Genomic DNA, 22,299 nt, shown 5'->3' with positions numbered 1-22,299 from the left:
TGAATATAAAATCCACAGTAACATTGTGCACACACTGTAACATCCAGAATAACGTATCTTTGACACAGGATGGTTGTAGAAAGTTCTTTACATTATAACCAGGCTTTAGGCACTCTGGAATTTATGAGACGGTATTTTGTGACATATCCTTCTAGAAACCTGGCTAGGCAACCTATATGAAGAGACAGTCTCGATGGTGGAGTTGAGTTGTTGTTTAACAGGAGTTGTTTTTGTGAACACGTATTGTGTTTATGCTGACATGCTAAAGTAGCAGTCAGCTGTTTCAAGATGGCAGTCTTAGTCTCCTGATTCTTTGTGATGGGCAGTTGTTAAAAATGGTGGTATATTGATGTATAACTTGTAAATAGTGTAAACAAAATTAGTCTACGCAACTGACAGCATTTTGTGTGTGCCTTTGTGAATACATCATAAGTGGTCAATTACGTATATTCACCAACATATTTAAGATTTTATTCTCAAAAATGAAATAATTATTACTTAAAGATAATTGAAGGGAGGTTAGAAAATTAGATTTCGACCATCAAGGGAGATGTGCAAGTTATGAGAAAGAGCCTATGAACTCATCTATTTCATCAATGCTTAATTTACTGAATTTGGTTAAATTATTCCGTAACAGATTTATAGTGGTTTTAATGAGGATATTGGCATACATATTGACGACATGAAATAAAAGGATATTATGGTGTTCTGGTACCTTTATATGTTTTATTCTTTTGCAAATTTCTATGGAGTTCTTTATTGTTGTATTCACTTGATCATGGTAATATGTACTAAGGAAATCTTGAATAAATTGAGAGAATTTGTATGTCAGGCTAACCCTAAAATTGATAATTGGTCATATAGGGGTGTTATCCTCATGAATTTTACATCAGCATGAATCAGTATAAGAACCCAGCCCTCAACTTAAATGAGATAAATGATAAAAAGAATGTAATATGGGAAACTTTTATTCCAATCGTTTGTTAGTAAAAAAACAAGAACATAAGAACTCACAATTATTACACTCTGTTTCAGTCACTGGCCCCATTATTCCACACACTCCCATTCTCCCACAAACCCCGCCCCATTTCCCCACTCCACTTCCTTGTAGCAACACATATTGTGCCATGACTGCGGCAGCAAGTCAGTCAAGAGGTGGACTCCGTAGTCAGAGAACACGGGTGAAACAAGCGGGCTACGTAATGTAAGTTAATTTTTGTTCTTCATAACTTAATCTAAATGTTGTTCCTGTTAGTCACCATTTTTCAACCTTAATTAGATATGTATTATCCATTTTACAGACTAAAAATCAGTCGGTTCAACTTCAATAATGCTTATGTAAATCAACCCATCTCGGAACACAACAACTAAACCAACAGTATACGGATACCAGTCGAACCACACCAAAGGACAATAAAAACATTGAAATAGAAAGACCTCCAGCTCAAGACTGTTTTGATGCTCAACATTTCACAGTTTTTTTAACTTTCATCATGCTTTTTAAAAACATTTTAACTAACATTTCATTTTATGTGTTCCTATGTTTTTAATTCATTATACATGTCTTACTGAGGATGACCCAATGCCGAGTCAAAACCTGTCTATTTATGTGTGAAGTTTCATCTTATTTGGATGTAAAATATATATACAGTAGTATTGACTAGGAGGATTAAAATAGTTTTGTAAAATTTTAAAAAAGTTCCACCATCAATACGGATTTAACATGAGATTCATAGTCTGTAATGGGAATGCCATCCAGGCAAGAAAGCTAATTTCTACTGTAATACGAAAGTTAAATTAGCGAAAATAGGTAAAGACATAATCTTTCTCAAGAGATGCCTTAATAATGATGTAACACCTAATTTTCTAAAATTTACTAAAAGTTGCGCAGGAACACTACAATAACTAGATTCACTCAATTAAAGACAGATAAGATTGTGATATGGGAGGAGATCAATTTTTTACACAAGAAATAGTAAATTTTTAACAACAGACTTTATGAGGCCTACTTGGAAATTACCATACTTTTAGCCCCATTAGAATGGAATTCACTACAAAAAAACATCACAAATAAACTAGAGAACATACTAGCCAGTAAACAAAATACACTAGATAAAAAACGGAACTCGCTCATAAACTCGGATAAACAAAACACAAAAGACTTAGTCAGTATAACTAACGCAAATGAAACCAACATCAAATCCAACAGTTATGAACTTGAGTAAAGTAACTCTTAGCAAGGATGACCTTTAAATTCTGAGTAGTGGACCCAAACATGATTGGCCCACCACCTCCAAACATTATAGTTTAATTACCATTTTAGTAGAAACAGAAATGGCAGTCAACATATAACCCTTAGATAAAGAGAAAGAGATAAAATACATTATATTATACAAACCTTTATCTTACCATAAACAAGTATTTAACTATAACACAGACTGATCCATTACGGTAATAAGAAAGTTAAAAACCTAAAAGAAAAATTAAAGGTTAATTACCTAATAGCAACTAAATCTGATAAGGGGAATACAATAGAAATCATGGAGAGGAACGGTTATATTAATAAAACGCATTTGTTTTTCACGGAAAACAAATTTGACGTAATCAAGAAGGATCCCTTAAATAACCTGCAAAATAAAATTATTATTAATAGCCAATAATAGTACTTTCCTTTTCAATGAATATGAAAAGAAAAAAACTCATTGCAATGAACCCTAGGTTATCCGTTGCAAAATCGTTACCAAAAATTCATAAGGTTAACACCCCTATATGACTAATTATCATTTTTAGGGGGAGCCCGACGTACAAATTATCTCAATTTGTTCAAGTTTTCCTTAGAACACATTAGAACGTAATATGGGAAACTTTTATTCCAATCATTTGTAGTAAAACACAGGAACATAAGAACTCACAATTATTACACTCTGTTTCAGTCACTGCCCCCATTATTCCACACACTCCCATTCTCCCAAAAACCCCGCCCCATTTCCCCACTCCACTTCCTTGTAGCAACACATATTGTGCTATGACTGCGGCAGCAAGTCAGTCAAGAGGTGGACTCCGTAGTCGGAGAACACGGGTGAAACAAGCGGGCTACGTAATGTAAGTTATTTTTTTTTTTTTCTTCATAACTTAATCTAAATGTTGTTCCTGTTAGTCACCATTTTTCAACCTTAATTAGATTTGTATTATCCATTTTACAGACTAAAAATCAGTCGGTTCAACTTCAATAATGCTTATGTAAATCAACCCATCTCGGAACACAACAACTAAACCAACAGTATACGGATACCAGTCGAACCACACCAAAGGACAATAAAAACATTGAAATAGAAAGACCTCCAGCTCAAGACTGTTTTAATGATCAACATTTCACAGTTTTTTAACTTTCATCATGCTTTTTGAAAACTTTTAAACAAACATTTCATTTTGTGTGTTCCTATGTTTTTAATTCATTATATCTGTAGTGGAGGGGTAGTGTGCATGCCTTTTACCCGGAGGCCTCGGGTTCGATTTCCGGCCAGGTCAGGGATTTTTTACCTCATCCTGAGGGCTGGTTCAAGGTCCACTCAGCCTACGTGATTATAATTGAGGAGCTATCTGACGGTGAGATAGCGGCCCCGGTCTAGAAAGCCAAGAATAAGGGCCGAGTTTCTTTGTAGTGACCACACAACACCTCGCAATCTTCAGGCCTTCAGGCTGAGCAGCAGTAGCTTGGTAGGCCAAGGCCCTTCAAGGGCTATAGTGCCATGGGGTTTACATGTCTTACTGAGGATGACCCAATGTCGGGTCGAAACATGTCTATTTATGTGTGAAGTTTCCTCTTGATTTGATGTAAAATGTATAGTATTGACTAGGAGGATTAAAATAGTTTTGTACAATTTTTTAAGACGTAGAGAGTATTTACAGAGACAAAAGAAACAGAGCAAAATAAATAACTGTAGAGTCTAAAATGAAATCGAGAGAAGATTTTGGAAATAACCTGTAAAGCCTAGGGCAAGCAGCAGGAAAACCTTTCTGGATTATAATAAAGAATTCTGGAAAGCAAAGCGGGGGGAAGGAGAATGAAATACATTTTTCTTTATTTTATAAGTCAATAAGTGTCTGCAATTTTGCTCTAATTGTCTTTAGGTTGGCTCTATGTTGTTGTTTGCTCACCAGCCTCTAGATGGCACCGTTGTCTACGTCTGTGGTAGGTTTCAGCGTCATCAGATCAGTACAGCTTGCGCTGTTGCGACGTAAAGATTGCCAGGCCACTTTCTGTTTGCACCAAGGAAGAACAGCATTCTGTAATCTGTTTTTTGTGGTCTGAGGGTGTATCAGGAGCAGAAATTTATTGTACAGTCACTCATCTGTTATTCAGGATCATATCGTGCACTTGTTCAATATTCACATCAGTTACTGCTGCAGATGGATGCCTGGATGTTTCCTCATCCATCATGCTCGTGCGACCCGTTTTGAACTGTTTAATCCACTGGGTGAACACTTTGCTGAGGTAAAACATTGTCCCGATATTGTGCTGAAAATTTTCTATGAAGCAGAAATGAGCTGAGCAGCAGTTGCTTGGTATGCAAAAGGTACTTTGGCAATGAGAGTGCCAGGAGACTAGAGAAATATAGCGTCTGTAGCGGCTACCTTTACAGTGATGCGAGTCATACAACAGTTTATTTCTTGCGATGATGTGCCAATGAATGTAAATTCACATATGAATTACATAGAAAATACCATATTTCTTTGAATCCAAGACGACTCGCAATTTTTCACTTCAAGAAAATAAAATCAAGCTTAAAAAATACTTTGTAAAATCATATGAACGCCTTTCTTGTACAGTACGCATTTTTTTACTATCTTTGTCTTCACGCCAATGCTGAACGTTGGTTTTAGTTATGCCATACTTTTTCGTGGCTGCACAATTATTCTTTATTTCTGCGGGTTTAATAACCATTACCTTGATGATATAGATATTGATTCCCATAAGGAACCTGAAATATTTGTCCCGAATGAGTAAATTACTTTAAAATTGGCATCATAATATCAAAGAGAACCCAATGAAAATTTGCCGGCAATACCTGTTCCACATGTGTCTACAATATAATGATCCATCAGAAAATATTCCTGTTGTCTATAAAACTGTTACTTTTACTCAGCGTTAGGTACAACCGGCTGCCACTACACACACGTCTCGCTTGCCAGGTTCGGCCAACTTCAGCGGCTTGTGATTTATAGGCCTAATAAAGATGCGAACATTGAAGGTCAACAAATGAGTTTATTGCGTTGTGGTATGGCCATTCCGCCCTTGCATTTTTCGCGCACATACCTCACAATTTCATCTTTGACTTCTTTAAAATGTCTTTGTTGAGAGCCACTGAATCAATTTTTTGTACAGTGTGTATTTTTAAGCTATCTTAGTCTTCACACTAACACCAAATATTGGCTTTAGTTAGGCCTAAGCCGTATTTTCTTGCAGCTGCACGATTATTCGTGATCTCCGCATGTTCAATAACCATTAACTATAAATTGGCATCATAATATCAACGAGAACCCATTGAAAATTTGTCTACATTACCTGTTCCAAGTATCTTTACAATACAATGATCCATGATGAAAATATTCCTTCTGTCTATAAAACTTAATTTTACTAAGTGTCAGGTGCAGTAGACACATTATAACTCTGCCACTGAGTAGCTGTGGCCTTTCTAAGAACTCGAAGGCTCGTGTGTTTTGATGTTATTCTGCAGATTTGAGAAACATTTTGGTAGAGGCTAATAGAATGTCATTCACTATTTCCTGAAATCCAGTGACGTTACACAGAGGCACTGTACAACTGTGTCTAGCGATGTATAATAAAGAGGTGAACGAGTTTTGTGTGCAGGGGTTGGAAAGAAGTAGCGTGGTCACTGTGGTAGCTGCCAGTCGTGTACATTATTGTTAGGTCGCAAATGCAAGAAGACCTTGATTTTTCACATGAGATTCTGAGAAAAAACCTCGTCTTGGATTCTGAGAAATATGGTATTATTATTCAGAGTTCGGGTTTGTGAACAAGACAGAATATGATTAATACCATTTCCCCCCTCCATAAGAATAATTAAGTGTATTAGGGCTATGTCATTAATAGATACAGTGTTATAAAACCCAGATACTGTATAGCATTTATAACGTTGTATGTAATATTTGAACAAAACTGCTAAATGTTGAACATATAGTGCATCTGTGAAGCTGTGTGTGTTTGGTTGTCTTCTGCACAATATCCCTTGATGAGCATTTCACCAGAATTTTATTATATTAGGAACGATTTTCAACAACCTTAATTTGTAGGACTTTGTTATTATTGTTAATCTGTTGGCTAATGAGACAGTTGCTTTGGTGATCTTCTTGTTGCATTGTGACATTATACTGTTTGAGAACTACATCTGTAAATCTGCTGAATAATGCAAAGCATAAATTAAAGATAATACTAGAATGTGGTTAGTAATGTACCACTTTAGTTATGTACATAATGAGTAGGCCTCCAAGTTAGTCAGTACTATATTTCTTGGGAATTTTATCTTATATGTAAAAGTATACTCAATTCATACCAGGAAGAGTTAGGAGAATAACAGGAAACTTACCAGAGACACACTCCTTGTTCTTGCTAATGTATTCACCCAAGGGACATGCACATTTTTTGCTCTCTTTGTCGCAGAACTGTCTTGTGTTATTGCAATCATCCTTGACAGCACACGCACCAACTACAAAAATATTAAGTCAGATTTTTGCTTTGTACAATAATCATACTACACATTATAGCAATATTGCAACTTAAATTAAAATTTCATATATATCAGTTTATATTGTAGCATTGTCGCCATCAGCAGTGGCTGCATTTCATTTTCGAGTAAACATAATCTTCAGCAGTTTATATTTTCACACTCACTCAATTGTAGCAAAACACTCCTGGAAACCAAAAACCAAACTCCACGGTGCAACAGCCCCGAAGGTCCATCGACTACCAAACTACTGTTGCTCAGCTCGAAGGCCTGCAGATTTCGAGGTGTCATGTGGTTGGCAATTTGAATCCCCTCAGTCATTATTCTTGGCATTCTAGACTGGGGCCACCATCTCACCATCTCACCGTCATACAGCTCCTCGATTGTAATCACATAGGCTGAGTGGATCTCGAATCACCCCTCACATTCAGGTCAAAATTCCTGACCCGGCCAGGAATTTAACCCGAGGTCTCTGGCTAAGAGGTAGGCACGCTACCCCTATACTGTGGGGATGGCAACACTATAGAAAGCTGTATTAAAATATAACTGGTCAGGGGTCAGACTGGAAAATTAGTAATGTATCACTTTGAAAAGTTATAAATACCGATACTATTCATAAGGCCATAGTGATTGAAGGCTACTTACAAGCAATACAGTCATTTACCAATAGGGCAGATATACTTTTTTGGTCTCTGTTCGAATTTGTGCTGTGTTATTACAATATTTCTTCACTCCACAGTTTTCGTCTGAAGAAAATGGTACCGAGCGAGTAGTCCATATGGTTAGAGGTGCGCAGCTGTGAGATTGCATGTGGGAGATAGACCCTGCAGTCAGCAGCTCTGAAGATGGTTTTCTGTTTCCACACCAGACGAATGCTGGGGCTGTACCTTAATTAAGGCCACGACCACTTCCTTCCCACTCCCAGCCCTTTCCTATCCCATCATCACCATAAGACCTATCTGTGTCGGTGCGATGTAAAACAGATTGTAAAAAAAAAGGAAATGATTAATTATGTGATTGTAGTTTTTACTTTTATAAGCTATACTGTAATTAATACTGGACACCTGTCTATAAACTATACTCCCTGACAGGTAAAACCCCCTCCTGGGGTATGTCGTGAGGTTTTAGTACAAACTGAATGGACAAAGTCAGTAGAGCTGGGCTGAGTGGCTCAGACAGTTGAGGCGCTGGCCTTCTGACCCCAATTTGGCAGGTTCGACCCTGGCTCAGTCCAGTGGTATTTTAAGGTGCTCAAATACGTCAGCCTCATGACGGTGAATTTACTGGCATGTAAAAGAACTCTTGTGGGACAAAATTTTGGCATGTTGGCATCTTCAAAAACCGTATGGGACATAAAGCAAATAACATTATTATTATTATTATTATTATTATTATTATTATTATTATTATTATTATTATTATTATTATTATTATTATTATTATTAAACTCAGTAGAGGACCAAGCTCACCCTCTCTTATTCACCAGCCTCCAAATCTATAAACTTGATCATATTAATGGCCTATATTGGTCTCTATTGATTACTTACGGTGATAATTTCACTACACTGAAAACTTGGGGGATAATACGAGTCCACATTGTCAATACAATACAGAAAACTGTTTAATATATATTATCTAATTGTACACATTTCGAGAAAACATAATTCTCTTCTTCAGCAAAATGATATTTTCCAAAATCCAATGACTTGATTAGAATGATAAATTAATTAGATGTTCAACTTTTATCAAAACATTACCTACTTAAAACAAGCAATTGAAATATAGCTATTATATAATATCTATTTCTCTCATCTTCAAAGATCTTAAACTAAGAAAATGGTCTACTGAGATAGCACTTTTCACTTGTTCTTCAGTATGTTGTTGTTGCTAATTAATGCTTGTTGATCAAACGTTGTTCTAGGACTGTGAATGTAAATCAGCCATTGTTAGGGATGTACTGCAGGTAACGGGAAAGTAGTTGGGTTGTGAGCTCTTAACTCTTATTGGAAGAGTGTTCTAAAACTTGATAAGGAGAAAGGTTGTAGTTTTGTTCTTATTCTTCTTGTTCTTTCATTTTGACTAGCTATGGATCACACTATTTCAACCATTTTCTGTCTTGGGTTTTAACACTCGCCCAGTACTCCCGCATCTTTCTTTGGTGTGCTTCCTTCCATTCTTCTGTCTACGTCTCGCCTATCTTCATTTTAGGTTTTGTTCAACAATTCTGTAGATCTTTAAGTTGCCAAGGTCCCCAGTTCTTAAAATCCTTTTCCACCTCAGAGAACCAGACCCCTTTAGTTTTCCTGTTCAGAAAGTAGGCAAAGATTTGAGTGGATAATCTTTCTGGTCTCATACATCTCTCCTACATTCTCTATTTTCCTTTAATGGGTCTAAGATCTTCCTTAGAATCTTCCTTTCTTTGGCTTCCAGTTGTTCTGCCAGACCTTTCTTATTCATTGAGAGTGATTCCGCTGCATATAGAGCTTCAGGTCGAATTACTATACAGTAATGTCTAAGCTTGGATTTGAAAGATATTGACCATTTGTTATAGATATCTTTGGTGAGGTGGTAGGCCGTTTCCATCTTCCTGTTCTTGATATGAATGCCTCTTTCTCAGAAATAGTAGGTTCTATCCACTCGCCTAGGTATTTGAATTTCTCTGCCCTGATTCACCTGTAGATTTCTGGGAGCTGTCTTGATGTTTGTTATGAACTGTGCATTCTCAAATAAAATCTGGATGCCTGCCTTGGCTGCTTGCATCTGGAGTTGGTTTATTTGGTTTTTAGTTGTGTCAAGTGAATCAGCAAAAGAGATCACCAGATCATCCATGAAGTCTAAGCAGTCAATTGTTAGGTTCTTGCTCTTACAACCTAGCCTGACCCTATTCTCATCACCTTCTTTAATCAGATTTTTGTGCCATTCCCAAAAACCTTCTCCAGAATGCAGTTTAAGAGCAGTGGGGAGAGTCCATCTCCTTGTCTCACTCTTGTCTTAATTTGAAAGCTGTCTGAAAATTCTCCCCTAAATTTTACTTTTGAGATCATGTTTAACAGGGTCTGTTCAATAATTGCTCTCGTCTTGTTATCCAAGCCCGATTTCTTGAGGACTTGAATTAAGGTACTTCAATCAATTGAGTCATAGTCCTTCCAGAAGTCAATGAAGGTCACCACAAATTCCTTACTTCTCAGTTTCAGGTAAGAAATAAAGGTCTTTAGGTTCATGAATTTTTTAACACATGAACGCCCTTTCCCAAACCTTTCTTGGTATTCTCCCAGTTGCATATCCGGTTGTGCCTCTGCCCTGGTTTGAAGTGCTTTCGAGTGTGATATGCCGTGATAATTGTTCACCTCTGCTTTGTCACCTTTCTTGTGAAGTGGGTGAATCAGGGCCGATGTCCAGTCACTTGGCAGTTTCTCAGTTTGCCGTATATCTTGGATGATATCTGTTAAATTAATTGCCTTCTCACCTGCATACTTCCAGAGTTCACCAACTATTGAGTCCTCACCCAGTGCTTTATTTTTCTTAAATGACTGTATGATTTGTCTGATTTCTTTCCTGGTCGGAGGAGATGATTCCCAGTTAGTGGGCAAGTTTTCCTCTAAGGTTAATTTTGATTCTGTAACTTCACAGTTAAGCAGGAACTCAAAGTAATTTGCAAAAACCTGACAATTCTCTTTATCACTGTAAGCAACTTCACCACCTGGGTTCTTAAAGTGAAGGCTTGGAGGGGTGTATTTACTTAGGCTTTGTTCAAAAGTTTTGTAGAAAACCTAGGTTTTGTTCTTTTTTAAATCTTGGTCTATCTGTTCCACATGCTGTTGGTGGAACCCACGTTTAACTCCATGGATGGTTTTGGTGGCATGTTTTCTCATGGCTAGGAAGAATTTCCTATTATCTTCATTCTTCTGTTGATTCCATCTCAGCCAGGCAAGGTGTCTTTGCGGTAAAACTTGATCGCATTCCTAGTTCTACCAGTATGCTTCTTAGGCTTTATTAATTGGATGGTATTCTTAGCCATTTCAACCATAGCTTCTTTTAGCTGTTCTCAGTTTTGCAAATTAAGATATTCTTTTTTCTGAGTGAATTACTGATCCTTTCTGGAATTTTTTGCTTCATCTTGGAAGAAGGAGCTCCACAACAGGAAGTTAAGTAACATTTGATTAAAAGTTTCAATAAACCTTCTAACCTTATGAACAGCTCTTTAGATATCCTCAAGCCAGTATAGTGGCACTACACTAACAAAATTTGTATTTATCACCATGTTGTCTTGAAAGACATTTCTTCAAGGCACTTCAAATAAATACAAAGCATAAAGAGCCTTCTGACATTTCCTTTTCTCCAGTATAAACATTAACTGATTTTTTTTACTATCTTCAAGACACTTTCTTATGCCTGTATATCGGCATTAACAGTATCAAATTTTGTATTCATAATAATTGTGCTGTCTATAAAAAATATCTCTTAAAGACACACTTCAATAAACTCAAGGTCTAGCACATATTCTTGCCTTTTTCTCTGATTTAATCTTCATTAAATTACTCCTTTCCCCTTCTTGAGAGCCTTAACTTTTAATTCATTTATTGTTGAAGATTTGTTCTGTAAATTAACTCACCTCTTGTATTATATAATTGCTCTCCCACATTTTTCTTTTTTCTTGTTATCAGTTTTCAAATTGTTAACTTTATTAAATATTTATACATTTACTAATCTCCTTTTTATTGTTAAAATATATTGTAAACAAATTCCATCACCTGTCATGTGTATGCCTTTACCATAGTTAACACAATCTTCTAAAATAATTATTCCTTTCCTTGGACTCATTATTTACTACCTGTCCAACAATTACCTGCCTGTTAAAACATTAGCCCTCCTGTCTTCCACAACTTCCTCTTTCCTTTCCATCCATCTTGTATAGCTACTGTACCCTGTACATTGAGGGAGACCTACTTGCATTCCTGTCCTCCATTCAGAGTCTAATTATCTCCTCTAAACTTTCTAAATCATTCCTCATATTTCTCATGTTTTTTTCTATGTCCTTTTTCTCAGTTTCCAGCATACCTTATATATTAGACCTTTAAAATGTACTCAGTATATTGCACTCAAATCCTGCTTATTACTCTTCTTTCATTGGTTAATTCCAATGGCCCGGGCGCTGGGTGTTTGTGCTGTCCCCAACATTTACATCAAAGAAAGGACAACATTAAACTGTCCCCAACATCCCTGAAACTCACACACCACACATAACACTATCCTCCACCACAATAACACGCAGTTATCTACACATGACAGATGCCGCCCACCCTCATCCAAGGGTCTGCTTTACAAGGGCTGCACTTGGCTAAAAATAGCCACACGAAATTATAAATTACAATTACCTTTCACCATAGTATTCCCTATACACATAGTTAAGTTATATAAGGTCATGCATTGAAATTTTGATTCAGTTGAGAGTTCACTTGGTTGTTTATGATATATTTAATTTAAGGTGGAAGCTAAGTTGATGAATAATGCAAGGATAATCAATTAATGTTATTGTTTTGGATGAATTATAGCATTTAATTGCTACTGATATACGAAACTAATCTTATCCTTTCCGCCAATCCTGCGAAACGTTGAATAAATAAGAAAAGTATTTGTCCTAAGAATTGATCACAGACTTACTGTAAAATGAGGAGTGTCATACGACAACAAAATTAAATTCTAAATTTAATTGATATGAACTCATGCGAAAATGCAATTGTTAATTTTTTTTATATGATGTACTGTGAAAGTGAAGCAGATATCCATTTCAATGTTGATATTAAGGAGACATGCGACAAATAATAACTATGTATGAATGATTCAAGTTTGTAATACTGAGCTGATTTTTTAATTTTGGATCTTCAATCCATATTTACACATTTTGTCCATCATATTTGCCTTTTATGAATAAAAGATAGTAAGTAAGATATTTTTGAGATGTCATTCATAGCTATAATAATATACAATTTTGATTTAAATGTTGCATAATTTAATATGTCTGGTCTCTCGATGACTAGTTTCAAGGAGACTTCCATCACTGTTTTTCTTAGTCAATGAAATATTTTTATTTAAAAAAAAAAAATTTTTATTTGCTAGTTGCTTTACGTCGCACCAACACAGATAGGTCTTATGGCGACGATGGGACAGGGAAGGGCTAGGAGTGGGAAGGAAGCGGCCGTGGCCTTAATAAAGGTACAGCCCCAGCATTTGCCTGGTGTGAAAATGGGAAACCACGGAAAACCATTTTCAGGGCTGCCGACAGTGGGGTTCGAACCTACTATCTCCCGAATACTGGAAACCGGCCGCACTTAAGCGACTGCAGCTATCGAGCTCGGTACAAAATATTTAGTTACGCGTCGGGTCCTTTTTTTTTTTTTTTTTTTTTGGACACACGTTAAAATACTACGATGATTACCCTGAGATACTCGCTGACCCTAGCTGGAGTTTTCTTGTACACCATCCATCCTGAACGCAGGAATGATGCAGTAGTGAGGGAACAATTTGAGGGGAACTACATGCAGTGAATATTTGGATTCAGTCACCTCATAAGAGGCCATTGCTCACACAGGCACATGAAGCTGAGCGTCTTGAATGGGCTAGAAATCTCAAATGTGGACAGCAGCTGACTGGCGGAATGTAATGTAGTCTGACAAAATCACGTTTTTGGCTGTATTCCAATTACGCACATTGTCGAAGGCACCGAAGGCCAAATGAAGCATTTCATCCTGAATGTGTACAAGGTTAGGTTCAAGCCGGAGGTGGGTCTCTGATGTTTTGGGGGCGTTTTTCATATCCTGGATTGGGCCTGCTCACTGAGGTAACCACTAATATGAACCATCATATATATGAAACATTCTGGATGATCAGATGTTGCCCCTCGGCCAACATCTGCACTATGAGTATGCCATTGATACCCCGATTTTTCATGATGACTACAGTAAAGTCCATTGGGCTTGACACATGTGCGACTGTTTTTATGAACACTCTCCCACCCTATTACATCTTGATTGGACTGCAAAATCACCTGGCTTGAACTCCAGTGAAAATCTGTGGGAGATGTAGGAGAGGCGGATAAAACGTCAACATCAGCATTCCTGAAGTTTGATGGAATTATGAAACCAAATCCTCAGCGAGTGGCTTAACCTGGATACAACATACCCGCACAACCTTGTGGACTCACTTTCTAACCAAATCCAGGTGGTTATCAAGTCCAGAGGTGGAGTTATACAGTATTAAATGAAGCTTGTAATGATTTCTTCACGGGTGACTAATTTTTATGTCCGGTTAGCTTATATTTCTTGGGAATTTTATCTTACATCCTCTTAGCAATATAATACATGAAATTCAGGAATAAAAACCTTGCAATTCGCACAAAACTACTGGTGTACACACTGTAGTCATCTCTACACTTCTCTATGGCTGCAAAACGTGGACCTTATAACACCATGACATAAAAAAGCTGGAGTGCTTTCAGCAGCAAAAAGTACACTACATCATGAACATCAAGTGGGAAAACTGTGTTTCTAATGTTGAACTTCTCGAGAAAGCATGTGCTGAGAGTTCAGAAGCATTGGTCGTTGGCAACCCCTCAGATGGGCAGGACATGAGCGCCGTATGAATGACACCAGACTACCGCGCTAGATCCTCTATGGTGAACTTAGCTCCAGTTAAAGACCACGGGGTGCCCCCCTGAGGTTTCAAAGACCAACTGAAACAAACTTTAAAGATGGCAGAAATAAACCCACAAACCTGGAAAACACTTCCCAAGGACCGTTTACTTTGGCGGCAAAGTTCCTGTGCCTCATTTCAACACTTCGAACAAGAACGCCGCAGACATGAATATATTAAGCAACAGAAATGCAAAATTCGCCAAACTCAGCCAAGATCTCCCCCGCCCCTCAGCTGTGTGATGTGTGGACGTATGTTCTGCGCAAGAATTGGCCTGTACAGTCACCGGAAGTTTAAACACAAACTGCTGTGAATTGAAGTGAGCTATTAGCCAGGAAATCTGTAAACTCAGAAACGAGTAACTGCTGCCACTACCAATGACATGAAAGTATGCTCAATTTATAATACTTATGGGAAAACAGGCTAACAGGCTACTTACAAAGGATACAGGTCTTGTTGTTCTTGCTAACATGTTCACCATTGGGGCACGCACATTTATTGTCTTTTCCACACGTCTGTCTTGTGGCATTGCAATCCTTGTCCACAGCACATGTGCCGTCTACAAAAATATTGGCATAGTACAATAATTATATTATACTTCTTAACTATATTAAAACTTATATTAAAATTTTATATATACATCAATTTACATTGTAACATAACACTATAGAAAGATGTATTAAAATACAGGGGTGAGGTGAAAAATTTTGTAACGTATCACTTTGAAACGTTTTAAATTACAGTACTATTCATAAGGCCATAGACATTACGAGCTACTTACAAGGGATACAGGCCTCCTTGTTCTTGCTGGGATATTGTCCATCAGGGCAGATACATTTTTGGGTCTTTGGTTCACAGGTCTGTACTGTGATATTACAGTCCTCCTTGATTGCACAGCCTTCATCTGAAAAATACATAAATTATGTAATTGAATTTTATTACCTTTATAAGCTATACTGTAATTAATACCAGACACTTATCTATAAACTACACTCCCTTGCAGAAACAGCCCATGTTGCAGTACTTTGTGAGGAAATAGCACAAACTGAAATAACAAAGTCAGTAGTGGACCAAGCTTGCCCTCTGTCTAGAAACCAACATCCAAGAAATCTACAGGGTGAACTTTAATAAAACTGACACTCTGCAGGGACTTATTCCTGACTGGAAATGGAGGAAAAAATGTCCTATGAACAGAAACCAAACCAAACCAAACCCCATGGCACTACAGCCCTTGAAGGGCCTTGGCCTAACAAGCGACCGCTGCTCAGCCCGAAGGCCTGCAGATTACGAGGTGTCGTGTGGTCAGCATGACGAGTCCCCTTGGCCGTTATTCTTAGCTTCCTAGACCAGGATGTCCTATGAACATGTGTCTGGAAATTCATCGTTGTGATGGTAGATGGCACTGATGAATGAAATTTTCTCTGACTACTTGCAGTGTGTTTCTTCTGTTGCAGATAGTGTGATTGAAGCAGCGTACTGTCGGGAGCAGAATGGTCCGGTATTCATGTCGGGACTAAGCGGAGATGGTGTTTGTGTACGGCCAAGCCAATGGAAACGGTCGAGAGGCAGCACGGCTATACCAAAACAAGTACCCTCACAGACTCCAACCTGATCACACAACGTTTCAAGCCATTTTTTGGCGTTTGTGTGATCATGGGTCCTTCCAGACAGATGAATGTGTAGGGAGGTGGCAGACTGTGTGTACACCAGATCTGGAGGAACAGGTTCTACAGGACATTGAGACGAACCCTAGTACAAGCTCCAGGCAAGAGGCCTGCCAACATGGTGTAAGCCAGACTACGATTATGTGTATCCTGCATGACAACCGCTATTATCCCTATCTCCTGCAATGAGTGCAAGGATTATCAGCAGTGGATTTCCCTCTACAGGAAGGATTCTGTCGATGATATTTGCACCAGGCCATCACAGTTATGGGATTTCTGTCATCAGTCCTCTTTACAGATGAAGCAACTTTTACCAGAAATGACATCGTCAGTCTGCATAATCTTCATCTGTGGGCTACAGAAAATCCCCGGGGAATGGTTAAACATCTCACCAGCATTGGTTCAGCATCAATGTTTTGGCAGGGATTCTTGGCGACCACATACTTGGACCAGTTATTATTCCACAATGCCTCAATGGAGGAACATACCTGGACTTCCTGCAGAATAGCTATGCCTGGATTGCTTGAGAATGTGCCTTTGGCAATAAGACAGGCTATGTGGTTTCTGCATGCTGGAGCACCACCCCACTTTCGCATTACAGTTCGCCAACACCTCAACAACATCTTCCCCAGGCGCTGGATAGGACGCGGAAGTCCTGTTGCATGGCCTCCTAGATCACTGGACTTAAACCCCTGGATTTTTACCTCTGGAGACATCGGAAAAGTGTTGTGTATACTGAACCAGTTCCTGATGTGCAGACTCATCAACAGCGTGTTCACGACGCCTTTGACTTTTTTCGGTGAGAGGCCTGAACGTGCGAAAGAGTGAGGCAATCCGTGATACGACATCTGAACGCGTTCATTGCAGACAATGGAGGCCACTTTGAACATCTGCTGTGACGTAAATGCGATTCAGCTATGTACTGTGTTCCGGGACTATTTGTTGTCGTTGCATACACGCCGTCCATTTCTGGACACATGTTCGTAGGAGATTTTTCCCCCATTGCCAGTCAGGAATCAGTCCTTGCAGTTTGTCGTTTCATTAAAGTTAACCCTGTATAAACTTAGAGACATATTAATGACAGTCTCACTACACTGAAAAACTGAAGACAATATGAGTCTGCCTTGTCAACACAACACAAAAACTATTTAGATATATTATATAATCATACATGTTTTGAGAAAACATAATTCTCTTCATCAGCAAAATAATATTTTCCAAAATATTATGACTTAATTAGAATGATAAATTATTACTAGTTCAAATTTTATCAAACAATTACTTAAAAAACAATTGAAGTTTAGCTATTATATAATGTCTATTTTTCTCTTCTTCAAAGATTTTACACTAAGAAAATGGTCCTCTCGGACAGTACTTTACACTTGTTCTTCAGTATGTTGTTGCTAATTAAAACAATGCTTGTTGCTGACCCAATGTTCTTCTAGGGCTGTGAATGTAAATCAGCTGTGGCTAGCAATGTAATGCAGGTAGCAGGAATGTGATAGGTTTGTGAGCTCTTAACTCTTATTGGAAGAGTCATATTATTTGATTTCATTTTTTTAACATATCAGTTAGCCAATTTAGCAACGACTTGTGCTCTGCTGAAATTTCAATCATATTTAAGTCACTATCACCTTCTGTGACAAGTAGATAAACAGTTTCTACAAGATATTCATGTAATTCCCTCTCTGAGCTGTGTACTGTAATTGCATGTCCTTTTAATACATTCATAAAGCTATGACTTATTATGCATACGTCCGCTCATAGCCAAATATCTTTTTTACTTCATTGCATTGTTGTGTTCTTTATATCAAACTTCTAAACTTCTTCCTGATCTTTTAACAATATATTGTTACCATAGAGAAGTGGATTAACAAATGTAATCTTCAAAAATATTTAGTCCTATCTTTGGACTCATTATTACCATCCCTAAATAGACCCCTGTCCCACAGTTCCCTTCATCTAAAAACATTAGCCCACCTGTCTTCCATAACTCCTCCCTTTCCTTCCCCTCCATCTTGTGCACCTACTGTACCCTATACACTGAGGGAGACTTACTTGCAGTCCTGTCCTCCATTCAGGGTCTGATTAACTCCTTTAAACTTCAAGATTCTTCCTTCATATTCCTACTGTTTGTTTGTGTCTCCTTTTTCACAGTTCCCTGCGCACCTCATATGTAGAATATTTTAAAATTAACTCAGTATATTGTGCTCAAATACTGTCAATTGCCCTTCTTTCATAGAATATTCTCAATTCATTTCCAGTAATGCTTAAAAAACTTAAATTCTCATTCTTTGTTCTAACTGGGGTCATTAATTATTTAACTGTTTCACCCTTTACTAGCTGAAATTGTAAGGCATCGGTCCTGTTCACTCTTTAAACCTATAACCTTGTACCGAACAATTCAATGACAGCTGTGCTGTAAATATATTTTTACCTGTGCTTGTCAATTTCATGCTGTTCTTGGTGTACTCAAGTGTCTGCTTGATTAAAACGAGTCTTTACTGATGAAGAAGGGGTTAAAGAAGACAAATAAGTTGAATCGATTTCCATGTGGAAGTGATGTGAGTCTTACAATTGTTTATTTTTTATGATGGGAAGTCAATGAAAACAAATTCAGAAATGAACTAAATAGAAATAATAATTATTCATAGTTCGGGTTTGTGAACGAGGCAGATTATCATTAATACATTTTTGTTCGCCATAAGAATAATTAAGTGTATTAGGGCTAACGTCATTTATACATATCGTGTTGTTAAACACAAATAATGTATACCTTGGCATATAGTACATGCAGCATTTACAATATTGTATATGTAATATTTTGATTAAACTGCTAAACATATTGAACATAATTTTTATCTGTGACGCCTGTTTGGTTGCCTTCAGCTCAATATAGGTTTAACACAGAGTCCCTTGAAAACACTTTACCAGGATTTTCTTATATTTTGAACAAGTTTCAACAACTTTAATTTGTAAGTCTCTGTTATTAATTTGTTGGCTAATGTGAGAGTTACTTCGGTGATCTTCTTGTCACATTGTGGCATTATACTGTTTATGAGCTATGTCTATAAATATATTGAGCGATCTAAGGAATCAACTACAATGTAGTTAGTAATGTACCACTTTAGTTGGCTACATAATAAGTAGCTATACTAATTAGTCAGTAGTATATTTCTTGGGAATTCTATCTCACCTTTTTTTCTTAGCAGTGTAACACATGATAGTATACTCAATTTATAAGAGTTAGAACAATAACAGGCTACTTACAAGGGATACAGTCCATTTTGTTCTTGCTCTCATGTTCACCACTCAGGCAGGCACATTTTTTGTCTTCTCCACATATCTGTCTTGTGACATTGCAATCCTCCTTCACAGCACATGTGCCATCTACAAATATATTAACACCCATTGCTTTGTACAATAATATTATATTACATCTTGTAACAATATCGAAACTTACATTAAAATTATGGTATGCACAGTCTTGGGAAAGGAGTACAAGATGAAACCAGTAAGTCGAAAACAAAAGTAACGGAGTGCACAGTCGAACGAAGTCAGGTGATGAAGGAAATACTAGATTAGGAAATGAAGTCTTAAGGGAAGCAGATGAATATTACTACTTGGATAGTAAAATAACTAACGATGGCTGAAATAAAAAGGAGATAAAATGCAGACAAGCACAAGTAAAGAAGGCCTTTCTTAACAAAAGAAATTTGCTCACTTCGAACATTGATATAGGAATCAGAAAGATGTTTTTGAAGACTTTCGTCTGGAGCGTGGCATTGTATGGAAGTGAAATATGGACAATAACTAGCCCACGATGAAAGAAGATAGAAGCTTTCCAAATGTGGTGTTACAGAAGAATGCTCAAGGTGAGATGGACAGATCGAATTACTAATGAAGAGATACTGAATCGAATTGGTGAGAGGAGATCGATTTGGATAAATTTGACCAGAAGAAGAGATAGAATGATAGGACACATCTTAAGACACCCAGGACTTCTTCAGTTGGTCTTTGAGGGAAGTGTGGGCAGTAAGAACGGTAGGGGTAGACCATGGTATGAATATGACAAGCAGATAGAGCAGGTGTAGGATGCAGCAGTTACGTAGATATGAAAAGGTTAGCACAGGATAGGGTGGCATAGAGAGCTCCATCAAACCAGTATATGGACTGATGACTCAATCAACAACAACATTAAAATTTCATTCATATCAGCTTATATTGTAACACAACACTATAGAACACTGTATTAAAATAAATTTGGAAGGGATGAGACAGAAAAATACATAAAATATCAATTAGTAAAGTTATAAATACTGATACTATTCATAAATCCATAGACATTATGGGCTACTTACAAGCGATACAATCCTTGTTGTTCTTGCTGGGATATTGACCATCAGGGCAGGTACATTTTTGGGTCTTTTCTTCACACGTCTGTGCTGTGTTATTACAGTCCTCCTTGACTGCACAGTTTCCATCTGAAAAAAAAAAAAAGAGTTTATAATGAGATTGCGGTTTATTACTTTAAAAAGCCATAGAGAATTTAATACTGGACACCTGTCTATAAATTACATTCCCTGGCAGGCACAGCACCTGTTGGGGTATGTCGTGAGGTCTTAACACAAACTGAATAAACAACGACTGGGCGATTTGTCCGTGTTGTTAGGAGTGCGCAGCTGTGGCTTGCATCCAGGAAATAGTGGCTTCGAACCCCACTGTCAGCAGCCCTGAAGATGGCTTTCTGTGGTTTCCCATTTTCACACCAGGCAAATGCTGGGGCTGCACCTCAATTAAGGCCATGGCCGCTTCTTTCTGACTCCTAGGCCTTTCCTATCCCATCATCATCATCATAAAACCTATCTGCGTTGGTGCAACGTAAAGCAAGTTATTAAAAAAAAAGAACTAAGTCTAATCATACATGTTTATAGAAAACATAATTTGCTTCTTTAGCTAAATAATAAATTTTCATAATACAATAAATTTATTAGAATTATAAATGAATTAGTTGTTAAAGTTTTATGAAAACATAACTAAAACAAAGAACTGAAGTATTGCTATTACTGTAGAGCCTCACTCAATCGACCTTCGCTTATCCAACATTCCGTGTTATCCAACACTGGTAGACTTAATTTGAACTTTTGATGAAGACTAAATTCTGGTATACCCGGCATGAAGGATGTGACTTTGGGACAAGCACTGGCCTGACTGCTGGCGGCAGGACCAGATTTTTCTCAAGGACAGGTGTAGTGAGTCTTCAGTCATTGTTCATTGTAGTATTGGTTGGGTGCTAATGTTATAGTTTTCTTATCCTCTGTGAGTATGGCAAGTAAACGGAAGCAAGTGATTGTTTCTATGGAAGACAAAATGAGTGCGTTAAAGAGACTGGACAAAGGGGAAACTCTTCAAAAAGTGGCTACAGATTATGGTGTTGAACGTGTTACAGTGGGAAACTGGAAAGAAAAGGAGGGAAGAAATTGCAAAGTAGTGCTCTACCATAGCAACAAGTGATGCACTGAAAATTAGAAAAAAAAAAACATAAAAAATTATGAGTACAAAAAAGTAAGAGAAGCACGGTTTCTTTGGTTCACACAAAACCAGGAAAAGGGCCAACCATTATCTGGCCCCATTCTGTAAGAAGAAGGCAGTGTATTTCCAGAAAGAGTTAAATGAATGGAACCCTAATTTTACTGCCATGCTGGGTGGCTTGATCGGAGGAAAAACCTGTACGGCATTAGGAGAAAAACTGTCAGCTAAATCTGGTAAGGTTGTGAAATTTAAAAAGGAATTTCAAGAAATAATTCTTGCTGAAGGATTAACCGGTGATCATATTTTCAATTGTAATGAGACGGCTAAATTTCAAGATGCTGTCATCATAAAATCTCGCAGCCCAAGCCGATATATATGCACCTGGCTAGAAACGTAGTAACGAAAGAGTAACTGTTCTTGCCTGTACAATGAATTGATTAGAATTATAAATTAATTAGTTGTCCAAGTTTTATAAAAACATTACTTAAAACAAAGAATTGAAATATTGCTATTACTGTAGAGTCTCACTCAACTGACCTTCGCTTATCCAACATTCCATGTTATTCGACACTGGTAGACTTAATTTGAACTTATGGTGGAGACTAAATTCTGGTATACCCGGTGTGGAGGGTGCGACTGTGGGGCAAGCACTGGCCTGACTGCTGGTG

General features: G+C 37.6%; 1 protein-coding gene across 3 annotated transcripts in view; it reads right to left on the bottom strand.

Annotated features, from left to right (window-relative positions):
- LOC136872003 (cell death abnormality protein 1) overlaps positions 1–22,299 on the bottom strand; it is a 123,739-nt gene that overhangs the window by 38,327 nt on the left and 63,113 nt on the right. For 2 of the 3 annotated variants that reach the window (XM_068227276.1, XM_068227281.1), the window contains 5 exons: positions 20,461–20,583; positions 19,370–19,489; positions 15,217–15,339; positions 14,875–14,994; positions 6,609–6,728 (listed from right to left, as the gene is read on the bottom strand). In XM_068227276.1, the coding sequence (XP_068083377.1) occupies positions 6,609–6,728; positions 14,875–14,994; positions 15,217–15,339; positions 19,370–19,489; positions 20,461–20,583 (606 nt within the window). The remainder of the gene's footprint in view (positions 1–6,608; positions 6,729–14,874; positions 14,995–15,216; positions 15,340–19,369; positions 19,490–20,460; positions 20,584–22,299) is intronic. The other variant, XM_068227279.1, reaches the window with a different exon arrangement.

The sequence above is a fragment of the Anabrus simplex genome, chromosome 1 (assembly GCF_040414725.1).
Source record: "Anabrus simplex isolate iqAnaSimp1 chromosome 1, ASM4041472v1, whole genome shotgun sequence".
In the NCBI taxonomy this organism is placed as follows: Eukaryota; Metazoa; Arthropoda; class Insecta; order Orthoptera; family Tettigoniidae; genus Anabrus; species Anabrus simplex.
The sequence above is the reverse complement of the archived record's forward strand: the minus strand, read 5'-3'. Positions and strand labels throughout refer to the sequence as shown.